We start from the raw sequence: 18,730 nt of genomic DNA on the forward strand, positions 1-18,730 counted from the left end.
TATATTGTATAAAATTGTGTTTCAGATTAAACTTTTTTTTTTTTTCACTTGGTTGGCTCTTTTTTCCCTCTACACCTATACCTCTTTGCCAAAAAATAGCCGATCTACAAGCTCACAACGCCTCGCAATGCGAGGCATTGTGAGCTTGTAGATCTGCTATTTTTGGCTAAAGTTCTCCTCAAAAAAAGGGATGCTAGGATTCAAGGGTTTAATGTAAGAAATAAGATCATATCACACAAAGATTTGGCGGCCCCCCTGTAGTAACTCTGAGGACCCCATGTTGAAGACCCATGCACTAGAGGGTGGCAATTGTCATCCCCGGAGACCCCAAATAACACCCCCTGAAATGTCATAGAAATAAAAGTTTATCATTATTAGTGTGGTACGGTCCTGAGATGCAGCGTTCTACTTCTGGTTGAGCCAGGAGAAAGAGAAAACGTGGCGGGTTCCATCTACGTCCTCGCCGCCGCTGGGATCTGAGGAGGCCTGGAATCAAAGCAAAACATGAGAACGTTTTCGTTAGTCAAGTGGCTTAAATGCTTTTCTTCAAAATGACCGTTAGGGAGTGGATACAAGCACCACCAGGCTTAAAGGAGAGAGTTCACCAAAAAAAATTACTTATTTTCTATCAATTGCACAGCCCATGAAGCCTTGGATTCATGGATTCTTTTTTGTTTTTGTCGCATTCCTAAGTCAATAATTTGATTACCGGATGCTAATGTATCCGGTAGGAGACTCAAAGTTGTGTCTCCTACTGGAAATACACCCGGTTCATTTTTGGGTGAACTACTCCTTTAAGGACCTACAACCGGATTTTAAGGAGGAGCCCACCAGAACATTGTTTTTAGGCCACTGAATAAGCTTAAAGCTGTGACTTTCCTCTTCTACTCCGGATTTGAACCTGGTTTCCTGTGCAAATGCTGAGATTTTTACCACTGAGCTAATAGAGCCTGCCTGCTTGCTCAGGGGATAAACTGAATCTTGACCAGCAGGTCCTGTGTCTAGGTGAGACATGACCTTTGACACAATCTAAATGTCTCAAAAGAAGAGCCGGGAGACAAAATACAACCACCCCAAGTTATATTGTATTAACATACTCTACCATTGGACAAAATCACATTTTATTCATTCAAGAAACGTAATAGTGCTGCTTTAATTATGGCAGGAAACCATGAAATTGGAATCCTAACCTGAAAATGTATTTATTTTTATTTTGGACGTTAGCGGAGCACTCGTTTTCGGACCACGGCCACGTCAAAACCTCCTCCGCTCGCTCTGTCTCGTGCCGAAAAACGAGCGCTCCTATTTCACATGTATGGCTTTTCCACATGAACTGTAACATATATAATGGTGCTTCTTCATGTCACTCATAAAACATAACACATAAACTGTCTCAAACTCTCTTTTACCTACATAACTACTTCAACATAAATCAAGTAAAGAACAGCGAGTCTTTCACCTGTGGTTGGCCGGCGGTGGCCTGGGACGGAGTCTGGGACGTGGGGAACGCCACGGACGCGGTGGCGCTCAGACCCTCCACGGGTCTCTGGTGCTGGGACAGAGAGGGCAACGGCAAGGGGTGCAGAGGGGGTATAGCGGCCTGCAGGGGCAGAGGTGAGGGGTGCAGGGGGGGGAAAGCAACGCTCCCTGTTGGCAGAGGAGGGGGCTGAGGGCTTTTGGGAGGAGGGACAGCAGAGATTCCTGTTGGCCGGGGAGGTTGTGGACTCCTCGGAACGGGGACGCTAGCGCTCGCCGCCGGCTGGGGAGGTTGCGGACTTCTTGGCACGGGGACGGTTGTGGCCCCTAGTGACTGGGGGGGTTGTGGACTCTTGGGCATGGGGAACACAGTGCTCCCTACTGGCGGGGGGAGCGCCGCTGAGCCCGCCATCGCTAGTTCCTCTTCACTGTCGTCGTCCTCCTCTTCGTCAGCTGAAAAAGCAAGCAAACAAACAAACAAACAAACAAACAAACACATATTTAGTGTAGTTCTAGGATTGAGTCCAAAAACCTTATATCGTTGCTGTCCGGCAGAAACCAGCTAACTCAATTTTTCCGCTTTTGCATTTTTTCCCCCATAAATCAGTGCTATTGAACACCCTTTACGTCTGTGTGTTGATTAAAACAATATTGAACCAATGAAAAGTATTCAAAAGCGTTTCTGACAAAACCAGCTAACTCCATTGGATCCTCAAACTGTCTGCTAAAACAGCTAACTCCACCAAAGGGGGGTGGAGTTAGCTGGTTTTGCTGACTCCAGGCTCCACCCCCTTTTGACCTCCAACCTCATTGTGAGCTTTGAGGTCCATTTAGCTGTTCTTATCAATGATGAACAAAACCTCCTAACTCCACTTTTTGTTTTGTTTTTGTCCTGAAAAATGAACAGGACTTAGCTGGTTTCTGCCAGACAGCAGAGATATGTAACAAGCTCATGAACTATGTTTTAAATCTCTTGGACAGACCAGGTCAAAAGTGTTTTATACTGTGAGGACAAAAGTGTTTTATACTGTGAGGACAAAAGTGTTTTATACTGTGAGGACAAAAGTGTTCTATACTGTGAGGACAAAAGTGTTCTATACTGCCCCATAACTAATTTCTGAGGTCTGAACTTTTCTTTTTGTAAGAATTCTGAGCGCCAGATCCCGCCCACTCAGTAATCTGCCCATAATAACTCAATTAACCTGCCTAGCAACACTGCGGCTCGCTCTGTCGGCCGAGCCACTGAAGCTGTGTACAGCCAGTGCTGGAAGCAGTGGTTTTATCACCTGGATCTCCCTCTGACGCCCGTGGCAAGTTTGTTATGGAGGTACGGAGGTTTTGCCATTTCTTGCGACAGGTTGTGTTTATGCAGAGTCACTCAGTAATCACACAGGTGTTTGTAACTCCTGGAGGTTGGCTCGTGAGACGAGTATCCTAACCCTCCTTATCCAACGTCTCTACCAAACAAAATAAAATCACGCCCAGCATGAAAGTCTGACCAATCACACACATTCTGTCCAAACGCTCTTCGGCTAGATACAACATCTCAGAGATGGTGCAAGAGTGTCTGAACTTTGTGTTGACAGGCCCTGCCGAAGTTCTTAATGACGTCATTTTGTTCTTATTGCTCACCTCATCCGAACAAAATGTGGATGTTGGTTGGAGTATGTTGCAGTTGTTCATGTTTAATGTTTTGAGTCTGCATCAAGTTAATCCATGTTTGCTGAGTTTGGTGTCTGAGTTTTGAGTTCCTGTGTTTGGTTCCACTTCCACCTGAGTTCAGTCCTGACAAATTAACCCATTGACTATGACTGTGACAGGTGGTACAGTACCTTGGTTTTGTGATTGAAGTGTGATTTTCTAGGAATCCATAGGACCCCATTTATTTCAGAACAGTATATAAGTCAACTTGCAAAGACTTCTACTACTTTTATGATGTAGGTAATATCATTGCTATTGGTATTTGTTATCAAAATGTGGTTATCGTTGCATCTTAACGCATTGGTTTGAAAGACGTAGCCAAAAAACTGCCCTGGAGAACAATTAATTTATGAACCAACATCCTTGACTTGCCATTAGGTCTACATTCATGCACACTACTGTATTGTGTAGCTGAAGCGGTGAATAAACAAAGTGATGCATTTCTGTCGGTTCTTACTTGTGATGAAGCTGAGGATGTGCAGGGCTCTCCTCTGCCGTTCAAAGTTGGTTGTGAAGTGATCAAAGTTCTCGTAACCTCGCTCCACCTTCTCCAGGTGAGATGTGTTGGTTCCTTCAATGATCCTAAGCAAAACATAACACATTTGAATCAATGTTTTCATTTTGTAACCTTTAACAAAACACAATGTTACCACTATGTATCGGTATTACTATTGTCAAAGCCCTAGATGATAAGCTGGCCAGAGCCAAACCCCCATAACGCTGCTTGTATTTTAATATTTCAATTGTCCACATTGTTTTTATAATGATTTTATGTTGCAGTATTATCTGGACTAGTGCTTCCAAACCTTTTTTGTATGGAGCCCCCATTCTAACATCTGACACCCCTCATTCTAACATCTGACATAGCTGAGACCCCTGCGCATGCACACAATTGCAGGCTCATGCATGTTTTTTTTCATACATTTAAACCACAAATGCCCTACACTCGTATGACAAATAGCAAAAGTAGCCGATCTACAGGCTGAGCTGGTAGATCTGCTAATTTTCTTTATAACCCTAGACGACTAACATTGAATGTTATCACACCATCACTAACGCTGTGTTTATTTTACCCAATATAATATATTCCATAAAAAATACTTCTCATAAAAAATATAAAAAATATATAAAGTACAACAATACATGGCAAATTGAGGTACTCTTCTTTATAAATGAAAAACATCATCGGGGGGCCCTATACAAAAGCAATAACCATAATAAGACCTCATGTAGGCAACAAGCCTACCTTCGATGATGTCCCTGAGCAGCCTAAAGGTACCCAAGAACCCACCCACCTCAGACATCAGCAACACAATGAAAATCACACAACCATAATTGTGTGGGTGAAAATCACCCGACGTTAGTGCTCTAGCATTAGCAGTGAAGCACACAAGGTTAGTGTGCTTCACAATACATTACATTACACGTGAGAGTTAGCTTAGATTTTGTGCAACATGTTTAAAACGATCGTCTGTCTCAAAACATACACGGCCTCCCTGTTTGCCTCCCAATGTTCTGTAGGTCTGTTAGTGTGTTACTATCCACCAGAGAGAGCTGTGGTTTTAGGACATGCTTGATCCACACACAAGTTCAAAACATTATGCTACCAAATCACAGGGTTCAGGGGCAGGGTTAATGCGTTGCGTTTGATTAGAAGTTCTTACTTTTGTAGAAGAGGTTTAGCATCCTGAAGGAGACATGAAGAGAGTGTTTAGACTGTTTTATTTATTTATTTATTTTGTGTGTGTGTGTGTGTGTGTGTGTGTGTGTGTGTGTGTGTGTGTGTGTGTGTGTGTGTGTGTGTGTGTGTGTTTTTTGTGTGTGTGTGTGTGTGTGTTTTTTGTGTGTGTGTGTGTGTGTGTTTTTTGTGTGTGTGTGTGTGTGTGCGTGTGCGTGTGCGTGTGCGTGTGCGTGTGCGTGTGCGTGTGCGTGTGCGTGTGCGTGTGCGTGTGCGTGTGCGTGTGCGTGTGTGCCTGGTCACCTGTAGAAAGAGAGCCATCTCAGACTGGTCCATGGTTTGAATCCCAGTCTCCAGAACCTTGGCCATGCTATCCAGATGCTCCGTGTATCTTCTCCTCAGACACCTGATGCAGTGGTGGAACAAGCATTAACATTAGTTACTCAAGTAAAAGTAGCAATACCACAATGTGCAAATACTCTGATACAGTAAAACTCCTGTATTCAAAATCAACATCAAAAAGGTTATAAGTACAAACCGATTTGGCATAATAATATACTTAAAATATCAAAAGTAAAAGTACTCATTATGCAGAATGTGCCATTTCGCAGCTTTAAAATCAAAATCCTTTGAAAATAACACACTGTAGATCAGCTATTTTTGAATAGTCAAAGTATAAAATAGGGCTTAATTGGTTAATGTATGTTTTGTAATAATACAAATCTACACAGTAGTAGGAGTAAATTGAGGAGTAAAACGTGCAATATTTGCCTCTGAGAGGTAGTGGAGTCAAAGTATAAAGTATATTGAAAAATGGACATACTCATGTGAAATTAAAGTAACTCAAAATTGTACCTTAGTACAGTAGTTGGGTAAAAGTACTTAGTTACCTGATGTAGTCGAGCTTCTCCTCCTGATCTGCGTTGATCTGCAGGGTCATGTCACCCTTCTTCTCCTCTAGGATGGCATACAGGTGGTCAAACGTCTCGCACACCTTCGACTTCTGCCTGCGACCGTTTTCCTATAATAATAATAAGGAATAAGAATAGAGATAGAGAATATAGATTAACTCTCTATCACTAACGTCGGGTGAAAATCGCCCAATCACCCACAAACCAGGGATGGGGGCAGGGAAACAAGCCTACCTTCGAATAAGAATAGAGATAGAAAGAAAGAACAAGAAAACAGCTCATATATTCAAATATTCCTGTTAAGTGAAACAAATACATCTAGCATACTGTATACATACATGAGGCAGCAGACGTGTACATAAGGTGCAGTAATAGAACAGTAAAACATAAAGGAAAGTAATCCGCATAGTAGATGTACTGTATGGACTGAGACCTACATCTATGGTCCTGCAGGTCTCTTCCAGCTGTGTGATGATGGCCTGGAGTCGTTCATTGTTTCCCACCAACAGCGATATACAGTCAGTCAGCTCACCCTGAAAAACACACACACACACACACACACACACACACACACACACACACACACACACACACACACACACACACACACACACACACACACACACACACACACACACACACACACACACACACACACACACACACACAAAGAATATTTTCTTATTCTCAGTTTGTGGATCTGCTATTTTTGCAATTTTTGAATTGGAATCCAGATTTTTATTTGCTCTTTTTTAATTGGAATCCTGAAAAGTAAAATTTCTATTTAATTTCAAATGCATTTAGTTAATACTTATGTTAACTTAATGAACTTAAATACAAATAAATTGGACATAAAAGCGGGTTATGTTTGCATGTTTGGAATTGTAACTGCTGAAATCAATAATATATTAGTATTCCAATATTAGTGACTCATACGGCAAAGAAATGTCGAGGAATAGAAAAGATCAAAAAGAACATGAAGGAGAACTGGAGGAGATAAGGAAGTCTCTTAACTTCATGTCGGCAGAAATCGACAAGGTGCTGGGGCTAGTCGAGGAAGTCCGACAGCTGAAGGCGGCTAACAAGGAGAAGGATATACAGATAGCCGACCTTTTCAAGAGAGTTGATGATCTCGAGCAATATTCCAGGATGGACGACTTGCTAATAAGCGGTTTGGCGACAACATATCGCACCTACTCCCGTGTGGTAGCAGGAGATAAGGGTGAAGACGCGCCTGACAGTGAGCATGTCTCCCTGGAGAATCAGGTGATCCAGTTTTTTGGTACACAAGGCATGGAGCTACATGCAAGTGACATATCGGCATGTCACACACTCCCTAGAAAGGACGGCAGTGACAAAGATAAACCATTGATTGTGATGCGCTTCGTGAACCGTAAACCTAAAGTGGAGTTGCTGAGCCAAGGCAGAAAGTTGAAGGGGACTAATGTCTACCTGAACGATCACCTCACAAAAAGTAACGCAAACATAGCTAGAGAAGCACGCATCCTAAAAAAACAAGACAAAATTCAACGCACCTGGACGAGGAACTGTAAGGTGTGGATAAAGTTAAATGGATCGCCTGAAGCAGCAAAGGCCATACTGGTAAGAGACATCAAGGAATTGGACAAATATAAATAATATGGGTAGGCCTATTGCTAGGCCTGCTGGCCCTGGCTTAAGGAGTGACTCTGAGTCCAATGATGAAATCTGACAATGATATTATTTGTTTTAATATGCATGGACTACTTTTCGCGCTCATGGCATATATAGAATTTTGTTTTTCTAATTACTTTACAAGGACTTACCTAGTGCTTTTTGCATGGACTAATACAGCTTTTTTGGAATGCATCTTTTTAAACGGAATTAGTCAATACCCTGGTGGATGGCATGTTTCCCTGGAGGATATCGTTTATTTTTCTAGTTCAGTAAATAATAAATGCATGAAGGGAATCATTTATTTGTTACTTTCCGGTTATTTGGAATGGATTATTATTTACATGCATGGAACTATGGGAAAGCATGGATTACTATTGTCGCTATGGAATGGTTATTTTATTTTTATTGGATTAAAACACGCATGCATGGAACTGTACTATCGGAAAGCATGGATTACTTTCGGAGCGATGGAAGGGATTTTTGTTTATTTTATTTGTATTGGGCTATTTTCATGCATGAAGAGTGGTTATTGGCATGCATGGTTCTTTTATCCCCTAGTTATATTTTTTGATGGAATGACATTCGAGGACTTGGCTTTTTCCCACGGTTGTTTAGATGGACTAAACGAAATGCATGCTTTTGCTGCTCTCGCCTTTTTTTTTCCTCTCGCCTTTTTTTTCCTTCTCTCTCTCGTCCTGTCGCTCTGTCTGTCTCGCTCTCTCTGTCTCTCTCTCTCTCTCTCTCTTTGTCTCTCGCTCTCTCTCTGTGTCTCTCTCTCTCTCCCTCTCTCTCTCTCTCTCTCTCTCAGTGTGTGTGCGCCGCGGGTGCGTTTGTGAGCGGGTGTGACGGTAGATGGGTGGTATTTGAAAGGACTCATGATAAATGGATTGGATTGGGATATAGGAATTCTTTTTTATTAACATGATCGACCTGAATCAAGACATTGACCCTGAGAGTAACTTTTTCACGAATGTAAATAACTGCCGTTACTACACAGATGAACAGTTTATAAAAAACAGGAAATTGGATCATTGTATTTCAATTATCCATTTCAATAGCAGGAGCCTATACGCAAACTTTGACAGTATTAAACAATATCTGAGCAAGTTCATCACACCATTCAGTGTGATAGCTATCTCTGAAACATGGCTCAGTTTAGAGAGGGGGGTGGTCGATTTTGAGCTGGAGGGCTATGATTTAAATTTCATGAATAGAAAAAAAATAACTAAAACAACAGGAGGGGGGACAGCTTTGTATGTGGACAAAAGATTGCAATACAAGATTGTTGAAAGTATGACTACTGCTATTGATGATATATGTGAATGTGTTACAATTGAGATTAATATGGAAAAAAAGAAAAATATTATTGTCAGCTGTGTTTATAGGGATCCAAGCTCTAGCATTGACATTTTCAAGAATTTTATGGAAGAGTTGTTCACGAAGACTGAGCAGAAGGTTACATATGTCTGTGGAGACTATAACATAGATCTTCTTAATCCTAATAAAAATATATTAATTGATGACTTTATAGCTGCAATGTATAGTATGAGCCTATATCCTATTATAACACAGCCTAGTAGAATAACATCTCATTCAGCTACTATAATAGATAATATATTTACAAATAATATGGAGGATAATATAATGAGTGGATTACTTATTAATGATATCAGTGATCATCTGCCAGTCTTCGTGATTTATGACTGTGGCCATAGCCTGAAGAGGGAAGAGAATACTAGAAGGTACTGTTCCTGAAGAAACAGTGTGGGATCGCTAAGAATGTTGATGGTATTGAGTATTGATAGTGTTAGAGTTAAAGGTTTGAAAGGTTTAAAGGTTTGAAAGGTTTTAAAGGTTCTAAAGTTTTGAAAGGTTCTAAAGGTTTGAAAGGTTTGAAAGGTTTGAAAGGTTTAAGAGGTTTGAAAGGTTTGAAAGGTTTAAGAGGTTCTAAAGGTTTGAAAGGTTCTAAAGGTTCTAAAGCTTTGAATGGTTCTAAAGGTTTGAAAGGTTTCAAAGGTTTGAAAGGTTTAAGAGGTTCTAAAGGTTTGAAAGGTTTAAGAGGTTCTAAAGGTTTGAAAGGTTTAAGAGGTTCTAAAGGTTTGAAAGGTTCTAAAGGTTTGAAAGGTTTGAAAGGTTCTAAAGGTTCTAAAGGTTCTAAAGGTTCTAAAGGTTCTAAAGGTTCTAAAGGTTCTAAAGGTTTGAAAGGTTCTAAAGGTTTGAAAGGTTTGAAAGGTTTGAAAGGTTTAAGAGGTTCTAAAGGTTTAAGAGGTTCTAAAGGTTTGAAAGGTTCTAAAGGGTATTTACTTTAAATTATTTTTAGTCACTTTAGTTACTTTAAAGTATTTTTTACAAATTTTTACAACTTTTAAGTATTTTTACTATTTTTTTCAACTTTTAAGTATTTTTACTCATGTTGAGTACTTTTAAGTATTTTTACTCAGTATAAGTACTCTTAAGTATTTTTAATCAAGGTACTTACTTTAAAGTATTTTTAGTCATTTTATTTACTTTAAAGTAGCTTTTACTAATTTTTACAACTTTTAAGTATTTTTACTCTTTTTATCAACTTTTAAGTATTTTTACTATTTTTTTCAACTTTTAAGTATTTCTACTCATTTTGAGTACTTTTAAGTATTTTTACTCAATATAAGTACTCTTAAGTATTTTTACTCAAGGTATTTACTTTAAAGTATTTTTAGTCACTTTATTTACTTTAAAGTAGCTTTTACTAATTTTTACAACTTTTAAGTATTTTTACTCTTTTTATCAACTTTTAAGTATTTTTACTATTTAAAAAGTGAAATATCTCTAAAAGTACAAATTATTTCAAAAAATTCTAATGGTAGCCAATATGTCCTAAGTAGGCTGAACGTTATAGAGTTGAAACGGAGTTTCTATCTAAAAGTATGAATTTCTCCATTGAAATGAATGGGAGTTTTTTAGAAGTAAAAAGTGAAATATCTCTAAAAGTACAAATTATTTCAAAAATTCAAATGGTAGCCGACATGTCCTGAGTAGGCCGAACGTTGAAGAGTTGGAACGGAGTTTGTAGCTAAAAGTATGAAGGACTAGTTAGGGGCCAAAAAACGGTGTTGACAATAACAGTAGTGTGATCGCTTTAGCGATCCCACAATAACTAGATATAAGAGATTGAGAACTGAAGAAGCTCTAAATGCTTTCAATAGGGAATTACTAGCTCAAGACTGGAAGAACATATATGAAACAGAGGATGTAGATCTAGCCTATGATAATTTCTTAAATACATTCTTACTGTTGTTCGAAAGAAACTGTCCAAAGCTAAAATGCAGGAGGAACACAAATTGTAATGATAAGCCCTGGATTACAAGGGGATTGTCAAATGCATGTAAAAAGAAGAATACCTTATACAGAGAATTCATAAAATATAGAACTAGAGATAAAGAAATTAAATATAAAAAATATAAAAATAAACTAATGGATATTATTAGGAATTGTAAGAAAGATTATTATAATAAATTATTAGACAAAAACAAAAATAATATCAAGGGTACATGGAAAATATTAAATAGCATTATTAGGAATAAAACATACTCTAACTATATTGATCATATTGTTGACAAGGAAAAGACCATTAACAACATGAATGAGGTGGTTGAGGGGTTTAATGAGTTCTTTGTGAGTATAGGACCCAAACTGGCAAAGGAAATAACCCCACCCCAAACGGGAGGTGCTCAATATTTTGTGGAAAGTAACGCAGACACCATCTTTATACATAATACTGACAAAAAAGAAATAATTGATATTGTAAATAATTTTAAGAACAAAACATCAACAGATTGGAACGGCATTGACATGTCACTTATAAAGAATGTAATTGATGCTATTGCAGACCCATTAACACATATCTGTAACCTATCATTTAAAACAGGCTCTTTTCCTTGTCAGATGAAAATAGCTAAGGTAATTCCAATACACAAAGCAGGAGACAAACACCTTTACACAAATTACAGGCCAGTTTCCTTGTTATCTCAATTTTCCAAGATCCTTGAAAAACTTTTTTCTGCTAGACTGGACAGTTTCATGGATAAACATCAGCTTTTGACAGATTGTCAATATGGCTTTAGAACCAATAGATCAACTTCAATGGCATTAATTGATGTGATAGAAAAATTAACTAGTTCAGTCGATAATAGGGAATTTGCAATAGGGGTATTTATTGACTTAAAGAAGGCATTTGACACAATTGACCATGATATCTTACTTAGAAAAATGGAAAGATATGGTATCAGAGGCATTGGGCTTAATTGGGTGAAAAGTTATATTGAAAATAGACAACAGTTTGTACAGATGGGAGATTATAGATCAACAAGCTCGGCTATTACTTGTGGAGTCCCACAAGGGTCTATATTGGGCCCCAAGTTATTTATTTTATATTTAAATGATATATGCAAAGTCTCTAGTATCTTGAAATGTGTGGTTTTTGCAGACGATACTAATATTTTTTGCTCCGGGGAGAACCTTCAGCAGCTGTTGGAAGTTGTCTCTGTTGAATTGGGGAAACTGAAATTATGGTTTGATTTAAATAAATTATCACTTAACATTAAAAAAACTAAATATATGATTTTTGGAAATAAAAAAATAGACTTAAATACAAAGGTTGAGTTAAGGATTGACAAAATAATATTGGAAAGAGTTTATGAGAGTATCTTTTTAGGAGTTATAATTGACCATAAGTTCAGTTGGAAAGCCCATATAAATCATGTACGGACCAAAGTGGCAAGGAGTATTGGAGTACTGTATAAGGCAAAGCATATTTTAAATTATAAGTCACTGTACACCTTGTATAACACGCTAATACTGCCATATCTGACCTACTGTGTGGAGGTGTGGGGAAACACCTACCAGAGTAACCTTCAACCATTATGCACAATCCAAAAAAGAGCAATAAGAATAATTCACAAGGTAGGATATCATGAGCATACAAACGTACTGTTCTTAAGGTCTAATACTTTGAAGTTTCTGGATATGGTTAAATTTAAAACGGCACAAATGATTTATAAGGCAAGAAACAAAACATTACCAGGAAATATACAGAAATTGTTTAAGGATAGAGAGGGGAGGTACGAATTGAGAAGGGAATTGAATTTTAGAAATCTTGGTGCTCGTACCACTCTTAAGAGCTTGTGCATATCTGTCAGTGGAGTGAAGCTATGGAATGGTTTACCGGAGGTGGTTCAGCAATGTAAAAATATAATACAATTTAAAAAACATTACAAGCAGAGTCTGTTGGAGAAATATAGATATGATAATTAATGGACTTATGGAAAATATAGTGTATACAGTACATAATTATAATAATGGTATGGGGTGTAACGGATTCCGTTGGTGTGTGTGTGTGTATGTATGTATGTGTAGGTATGTGTGTATGTATGTATATATATATATGTATGTATATGTGTATGTGTGTATGTATGTATATTAATGTATGGGTGTACATGTGTTATATGTGTATATATAACGATTAGGGCGTGTTGCCTGCTCAGTAAAGCATGGTAACATAATATGTTGGCATGTTGTGGTGAGATACTGACATGTATATGCGTAATAACTAGGAAATTGATGGATTGAGGGGTATGGTGTGATGTGGTAGTGTTGGCGTTTGTATATAACGGTATGATATTTGAATGGGTGTATATTAGTATATGCACGCATTCGGGTGAAATTATGTGTATAAGAATGAAGAAATGGGTGTATATATTGTATATTTTCGAGTGTTCGATTACTACGATCAGTGTAACATCTTGAATGTAATTATGAAATACTTTGAGTGTTCATATAATATGAACTTTATAAAAGATGTATCTAAGTTAAAACAACATGAAGGAAGGATAGGCATAAATAAGCTTTGAGCTTCAGCCTATGCCTTTTTGATCAATCATCATGAACCATTGGCTTATAGTGGGTTATGTTTGGTGTAATTGTTGATGTGGATCAAAATAAACTAAACTAAACTAAACTAAACTAACCTGCGGGCCGCATTAAGTGAAGGTGGGGGCCGCATGTGGCCCCCGGGCCACCAAATTGCCCATGTATGTAGTAGATGGAGAGAAACTGTTTATCGCTAGAGAGGAAACTGTTTCTGGAGAGAGCAGACAGTGGCTCTCGCTGACTGTTTGTGGGAAGACTGTTTCTCAGGTGTGTGGTCGCACCTGGCTCTGAGTCCAACTAGTTTGACTCAGCCATCAGTCATCATACCAGTAATGTCAATAAACAGGAAAATATTCATTTGTCAACGTTACGCAGCGATGTTTGGCTGAGTCCTGTATGTTCAGCTTTAAATTATTTCATGTTCTGGTGTTACATCAGACGACAAAGCAGTGTTCTTGTATGAACTTTATAATTGTGTGTTTGTGTATGTATGTATGTATGTATGTACATACAGTATATGTATGTACGTATATATATACACCTGCATGTTTCTGAAACAGACACTGAAATATCAACACCTGATGATGCGTATTTGTGGACAAAACAGCTTGAATAAAAACAACACATTGTTATCTTGTCATGATGTAAACTCCAAAATATTAATGCGATATCTTCCGTAGTTTCTCCGTTGATTAGAAACTGATGTTCCAACAATATTCTCCTTATTGACTTACATTGAAACAGCTCTCAAAGTCCCTCTTTTAGCACATTAAAAAATCTGGATTATCAATTTCAAATCAATAGAGCAACTACTGAATATAGGTCACCAATATTTGCAGTTACATCATGACAAGGTAACTACACAACCCGAACCTCTAACAAAGTATCATTGTTCTTTAAGTTCAATTTGATTTAATCCATTCAGACCGGGAATGCATCTGTGTGTCATTTTAGATTTAGCTACAACCATTATTTTTATACTTTGGCTATTTAAAAATAGCAGATCTACAAGCTCATATATTTTTATAGCAGATCTTAATACTGCGCGGCACCGAGTGCAGATGCGTTCCCGGTCTAAATGGGTTAATCCATTTTATTCTCCATTGAAACAAATGAGTAAAATGAGCATTGGCGACTTCTCACCTTCTGCTTCTGGAAGATGTTGTTGAGCGGTGCGACCTCACAGTCTTTATGAGCTCCAAACACCTTGCACATGGAACACGTAGGAACGCCGCAGGTCACACAGTAGATGTTGATCTTCTCCTCGCCGTGTTCCTCACACATGGGCTGTTCCACCTTGGGCTGTTCCACAGGTTTAGGGCTAACAACAAGAACACAATAACAAGGGTCAGCTTATATGATGGGAGCTGATATGATTTGAAGCATGTGCTTCAAATCATTCTAGAGAACCTCTGTCTGTGTACCCCAACTGCACTGACCAACAGTATGAGACTGTGGTTGTACTTGTACTGGCCAGCTCCCAGTGACCAATAGTAACAGACTGTGGTTGTACTGGTCAGCTCCCAGTACAACAGTATTAGACTGTGGTTGTACTGGTCAGCTCCCAGTACAACAGTATTAGACTGTGGTTGTACTGGTCAGCTCCCAGTACAACAGTATTAGACTGTGGTTGTAGTCTTGTACTGGTCAGCTCCCAGTGACCAATAGTAACAGACTGTGGTTGTACTGGTCAGCTCCCAGTACAACAGTATCAGACTGTGGTTGTACTGGTCAGCTCTCAGTACAACAGTAGAAGACAGTGGTTGTACTGGTCAGCTCCCAGTACAACAGTAGAAGACAGTGGTTGCACTGGGAAGCTCCCAGCACACTGTTCCAGTGTGTGGAGAATTTAGCAGTTGGATCACGTCTCTACAATAAAAATAGTCTTGTGCTCTCTCATTGGCCTACATTTATAAATAGTCCCAAGACAAGCAGGTCAGTCTATGAGGGCAAACGGCTGGTTAATGTGTGTTGCAACGTCTGCTAGCAATTCATTCACACAGCAGTCAAACCCACTGTTTAATGCAGGGTTATTAAACAATGGCTCAACTCGTAGTAAACAAGGGTTAACCCCATGATTAAAACCCATGGTTAATGCATGGTTGTAAATGCATGGTTACACTAGTGAATTCATGGATGGATTGTGGACCTGGTCCAATGGGGCTAGTGCCCAGGGGCCCTGGACTATGAGGGGCCCTGGACTATGAGGGGCCCTGGGCCACAAAGCTCATCAATAGTTCACTCAACTATATACTGTAGGTTGCCAGAGCGTCCTATAAGGGGCTGTCCTCCTCTATAGGGGGCTGTCCTCTATAGGGTGCTGTCCCCTATAGGGACCAATTCCACAACTGTAAGTTAGGTGGGGAGCTAACAGTGGAGAAAGTGATATGCATTCCTGCACTATATGTACCGAGTTGATCTTGTTACATAGAGCTGCTGTACATCAAAGAAACTGACTTTAAATACATTTGAAAGATATGCTGCTATTTTGTGTACAATTTGGTGGGGGCGGAAAGTTAATAGGCCCCACAAAACTTAATCCTTCCCTGCATAAACTATGAACGGTCGGCACCAGTCAAAAACCTAACCTTATTCCTAACCTTAAGCTCAGTAAAACCATGCCTAAACCTGACCTTATTCCCAACCTTAACCTCAGTAAAGCTATGCCTAAACCTAACATTATTCCCAACCTTAACCTCAGTAAAGCTATGCCTAAACCTGACCTTATTCCCAACCTTAACCTCAGTAAAACCATGCCTAAACCTGACCTTATTCCCAACCTTACCCTAAGTGAAACCATGCCTAAACCTGACCTTATTCCCAACCTTAACCTCAGTAAACCTACGCAAGACCGAGTGTTCCGCCTTGCTGGGCAGAGTGTTCTCGGAACGGGCCGAGTGTTCTGAGAAACAATGGGGCTGAGTAGTTATTAATGCCGAGCGTTCCGGTTACCATTGCATGTTATAAACCAACATATTATATAATGTTCCATTCACCTGGTTTCACCCTGTTTCATCATGTCTATGATATTTTCCACCAGCAGGTTGCGCTGCAGGCCGTAGACTCCATGTCGGTCCAGAACCACCTCATGGCGACACGACGGACAGCGGAAGCGACCGCCCGACGTGACGGTGCCACCGGCTCTGGTGGTCATGTACGGGTTGGCTGCCTGGAGAGCAAATAAACAAACACACAAATAAATGAATGTGACTGTGGAGCCGCTTCTCGTGGACAGTGGGACACGTACGGGTTTGACGCCTGAAGAGCAAATAAACAGAATCATCAAGAATCCAGAAGGTTTCATTGTCACTCACTACACAATATACTGGAACTAGGAACCAAATGCAAGTGTGTGACTTCTGAAGATACTGTGCAACTGCAACATCAACTATAGAACAGTGGTTCTCAAACATTTGTGTGTCAAGGACCCCCAGATTGATATGTATTTGGCTATGGACCCCCATCTGAAGATTTTTTGTGCCAGTGACCCCCACACATATTTTCAAAAATATTCTATAGCAGCTCACAAGCTCACAACGCTTACATATAAATTCTACCAAAATAAAGTAGGCCTACCCTGCCTAAAACATGATTTAAATCTTTCATGATCACTATTCTAACCAAATGATACAAATAGAGGACATTTTACTATTTAAACATTTGTATTTACATTGTGTATATAGTGTTATTTTAGAAATAGTACATCTTGATGTGACTTGTTGTGAGCTTTTATCAAAATACAAATGTGCCCAATAGGGACGCCAGGTTTAATGTCGTCAAAATATATTATTTTATTTAATAGCCTAGTTATTATGTTACCAAACATACATAGCTAACAGTCTACATTTTCCAAAAGGAAATGCATGTATTTAATTCAGTTTGAAGCAGGGATAAAACATATCCCTACCAGACATAAACCTGAATGACAGGGATATGACAGCCCAGGATGCTAAGGTTCATGTGGTTAAAGATAGTGTACCGGTGAGTGATATTTTTTGGTTACAACAAAAAGCAGTTTGTTAAAAGGTTAAAGCTCTATACTGTGATGGTAATCATTTAGTAACATGGGTCTTCCCCTCTCTCCTGCAGGCCATTTAGTATTAGTAAACACAGATACATTTTCAGGTCAGGATACCAATTGTATCCAATCAGGAGAAGGAACCCCACAAAGCTTTTGTTCCAGGTCCATATGTGTCTGCTCATTTTGTGTTTTGTTTCATCACTTCCAATTTCACGGTTTATTCTGTATCCTGTATGATATAAGTTCTATGTCCACACTGTATAACAATGATTACTATACTATCACAATATAGGCTAGAGCTAAGAAGAAAGAAAAAACACTTTCGCTACTTAGTTTAATAAGAAGTTTGCACTTACTAGCCACACGTAGATTATCAGGCCTGTCACCAAGACCTATGTAGGTCAGTGGTTCTCAACCTTTTCAGGATGTGACCCCACCAAAATAATCATATTTGAACTGGGGACCCAACATTTTGTTTGACTCAGTTCCACAGATAAATATTGTGAAAATAGCAGATCTACAAGCTCACAACGCCTGTTGTGAGCAGAGCTTGTAGATCGGCTATTTTCACAATTCTTGTCTCTTTCTTATATTATTTGACTATTTGGCCAATGTTTCATAGTATAGTCTGTTGATTACTTTTGATGCAGTCATTTTCTTTTCTTTCTTTTCTATTCTTTTTTTTAGGTATTAAAAAGTCCTTAAATTGTCACTTCACTATCATCTGGGGACCCCCCAAAATCATGTGGGTGTGAGTCAGGACCCCTGGGGGTCCTCCTGACTCACAGGTTGAGTCTTGAGAACCACTGATGTAATAAGGCTACAGTTCACCATGTTATAATTCACATGACATTCATATTCAAATCATTCTTCATATATTCCATACCTGGAAGACATCGTTGGCACATTTCCTGCAGAGGTTGTGCTGACAGGGCAGGATGACCACAGGCTTGGTGAACACCTCCAGACATATGGGACAGATCAGCTGCTTCTCCAGGCTGTCCTGCATGCTTTCTATCTGCACTGGACTGACCTGAGACTATCACAGCATTGACCCACACAGGTCCGAATGCAGATCACAGAACCTCACACACAAAAACAACCAGAGAACCCAGAAGAATACCGATCAGAACCAGTTAGAGTCTGTAGGTCCCTCCAGACAGCTTATAGGAACAGATCTATCTAACCGCTCAGTCACTGCAGGCTTCGCGACGCAAGCCAGATCTTCTCCTCTTCAAAGTTGCGTCTTTCAGGGAGTTCTCGGGTGGGACGTGTTACACCACATTAAGTGCCCTATCGAATTATGTGACCAGTGGAAGTAGCCTACTCCAGTTATTTATTTGTTTTACTTGTAGCAATACCACAATGTAGAACTACTCT

General features: G+C 39.3%; 1 protein-coding gene across 1 annotated transcript; it reads right to left on the minus strand.

Annotated features, from left to right (window-relative positions):
- Positions 1-276: 276 nt before the first annotated feature.
- trim55a (tripartite motif containing 55a) lies at positions 277-18,591 on the minus strand. Its single transcript, XM_080439658.1, has 10 exons — positions 18,237-18,591; positions 16,326-16,498; positions 14,473-14,650; positions 6,204-6,299; positions 5,746-5,876; positions 5,159-5,261; positions 4,842-4,864; positions 3,635-3,759; positions 1,460-1,929; positions 277-486 (listed from the first exon to the last, which is right to left on the minus strand). Exons 1-10 carry the CDS (start codon positions 18,357-18,359, stop codon positions 406-408), a joined length of 1,503 nt encoding a protein of 500 aa, XP_080295784.1. The 5' UTR covers positions 18,360-18,591; the 3' UTR covers positions 277-405.
- Positions 18,592-18,730: the final 139 nt, after the last annotated feature.

Source organism: Gymnoscopelus braueri, assembly GCF_963280865.1.
Source record: "Gymnoscopelus braueri genome assembly, chromosome: 10".
NCBI classification, from domain to species: Eukaryota; Metazoa; Chordata; class Actinopteri; order Myctophiformes; family Myctophidae; genus Gymnoscopelus; species Gymnoscopelus braueri.